The sequence below is a fragment of the Sinocyclocheilus rhinocerous genome, unplaced genomic scaffold, assembly GCF_001515625.1.
Source record: "Sinocyclocheilus rhinocerous isolate Xijiao unplaced genomic scaffold, SAMN03320098_v1.1 scaffold246, whole genome shotgun sequence".
In the NCBI taxonomy this organism is placed as follows: Eukaryota; Metazoa; Chordata; class Actinopteri; order Cypriniformes; family Cyprinidae; genus Sinocyclocheilus; species Sinocyclocheilus rhinocerous.
In genome coordinates, this window is record NW_015661875.1 from 64033 (window position 1) to 65872 (window position 1840).

At 32.6% G+C, this 1840-nt stretch overlaps 1 protein-coding gene across 1 annotated transcript in view; it reads left to right on the top strand.

Annotated features, from left to right (window-relative positions):
- LOC107726710 (alpha-(1,6)-fucosyltransferase-like) overlaps positions 1-1840 on the top strand; it is a 47769-nt gene that overhangs the window by 21493 nt on the left and 24436 nt on the right. The window contains exon 3 of the mRNA XM_016536403.1: positions 1106-1271. Coding sequence (XP_016391889.1) covers positions 1106-1271 — 166 coding nt within the window. The remainder of the gene's footprint in view (positions 1-1105; positions 1272-1840) is intronic.

A 1840-nucleotide genomic window follows, 5' to 3' on the forward strand; every position in this document is an offset into this window, starting at 1 on the left:
TATATATATATATATATATATATATATTTAAAGTAAAAAAAAATGTTTCTCATGGTTTTAGTTTTAGTTAAGTTAACTTTAATAAAACCCTGATTTGTAGTTTTAGAATTTAGACAAATTTCTAAATGTAAGAAGGAATATATATACTACAGTATATCTTTCTTAGATTTAGAGATTTATTTGTAATATTTCAAAACTATTAATCTACAGATATTACTGATATTTTATTTAATACCAAAACAAAGTAATAGTGAAATTATCATTGAAATAGTTGAAATGTATCATATATATTTATGTTTGTGTATGCGTGTGTATAGATAGTTTATATAAATTATGTATATATAATATGTTTTCATATATAATTTGGGTATCATTTGTCTAAATAAATAAATTTGTCTTTATATGTCTGAATTATAAAACTACAAATGTATTGATAATTTGTTCCACACTGAAGCATTATGAAAAAATAAAACCATAAATAATTAAATATTTAAGATTTATGTAATTTAAAATAATCCAACCCGATATTTGAGTATTTTTATGCTCATTATAGTATCACATTGTTAGCTTGGTAACACGACAACTTCAAACTTTTTGAAAACTAATTGTGAGTCCTACTGTATGTAGAGCATCTAAAAGAGTCACTGATGAGGTTCCATCTCAGTTAGGATGCTATGTAGGCGGTATACAGCAGGGCAGCTCACTAGGATTTGGAACAGAGCCTTCATCCAGGGTCAGCCGTCCCGGAGAGATTATGCCCAGGGGTTTCTTGAAAAGCACTGAACTGAACTTATTACATAAGAGCAAAAGATGGAGACAGAGAAATGTAGAGCGAGAGACAAGAGAAAGCAGAATTAGAAAGAGGACGGTCGAAATCTGTAGGGAAGATTGACAGCAATTGCAACCTTTCACATTTTCTTTAAAAACTGACTGACTATTACAGATCTACCTGCCATCTTTTTATATAAAACACATGTATGTGTCAATAGCTGGTGAGTCAACAGCAGTTTTCAACTAGATACATTGTGTACTAAGGCCATTTAGTGATTATCTTTACAGTCATTGCTTAATTAGAGCACTTTTGAATCTCTCTTCTCTTTGTCAGTAGGTCCGGGTCGAGAACAGGAGGAACTGCGGAGGAAGGTGGAGAACGGAGTGAAAGAGCTGTGGTATTTTATTCGCAGCGAGATACAGAAGCTGAGTCACATCGAGCCGTCAGACAGACTGAAACACACTGAGGCGCTGCTGCAGGACCTCGGTCATCAGCAGAGGTCAGATGAGTACAGTATGAACACACCATTGCTCACACGAGGCTCTTTTATTGCTCATCTGGCTGGAGGTGTCATTCAAGCTTTGTCTTTCATTCTTTTGGAGAAATTAAAGTAGACACAAATGAGACACGCAGTTAGAGTATTGAGCTCTAAAATGAGACGCATCTGAGACTTCATTTGCTCTCATTTAACCTTATTATTTACTTGGAGAAACAATTTATATCTCAATTCTCAATCTCTCAAAACATGTTTAGGTCATATTTCGACACATAGTCAAAACAATAATAAAGACACTGCATTTTGCATAAAGAACATGAAGCCTGTTTTTCAAAGTATTACGATTTATTGCATTGTGACAATAGCCTCTGAATTCGTTTTATTGTAATAAGAGAACATGTTAAATATTTTTTCTATGTAAAATAAGAAAAAATGTATTATTGAAATCATAAAGTTTTAATGAAGAACATGTAGTTGTTATATTACTTTTAAAAACACATAATATGCACTAGGGGTGTAACGGTACACAAACATGACGGTCCGGTACACTCTTAAAAATGCTGGGTTAGTTA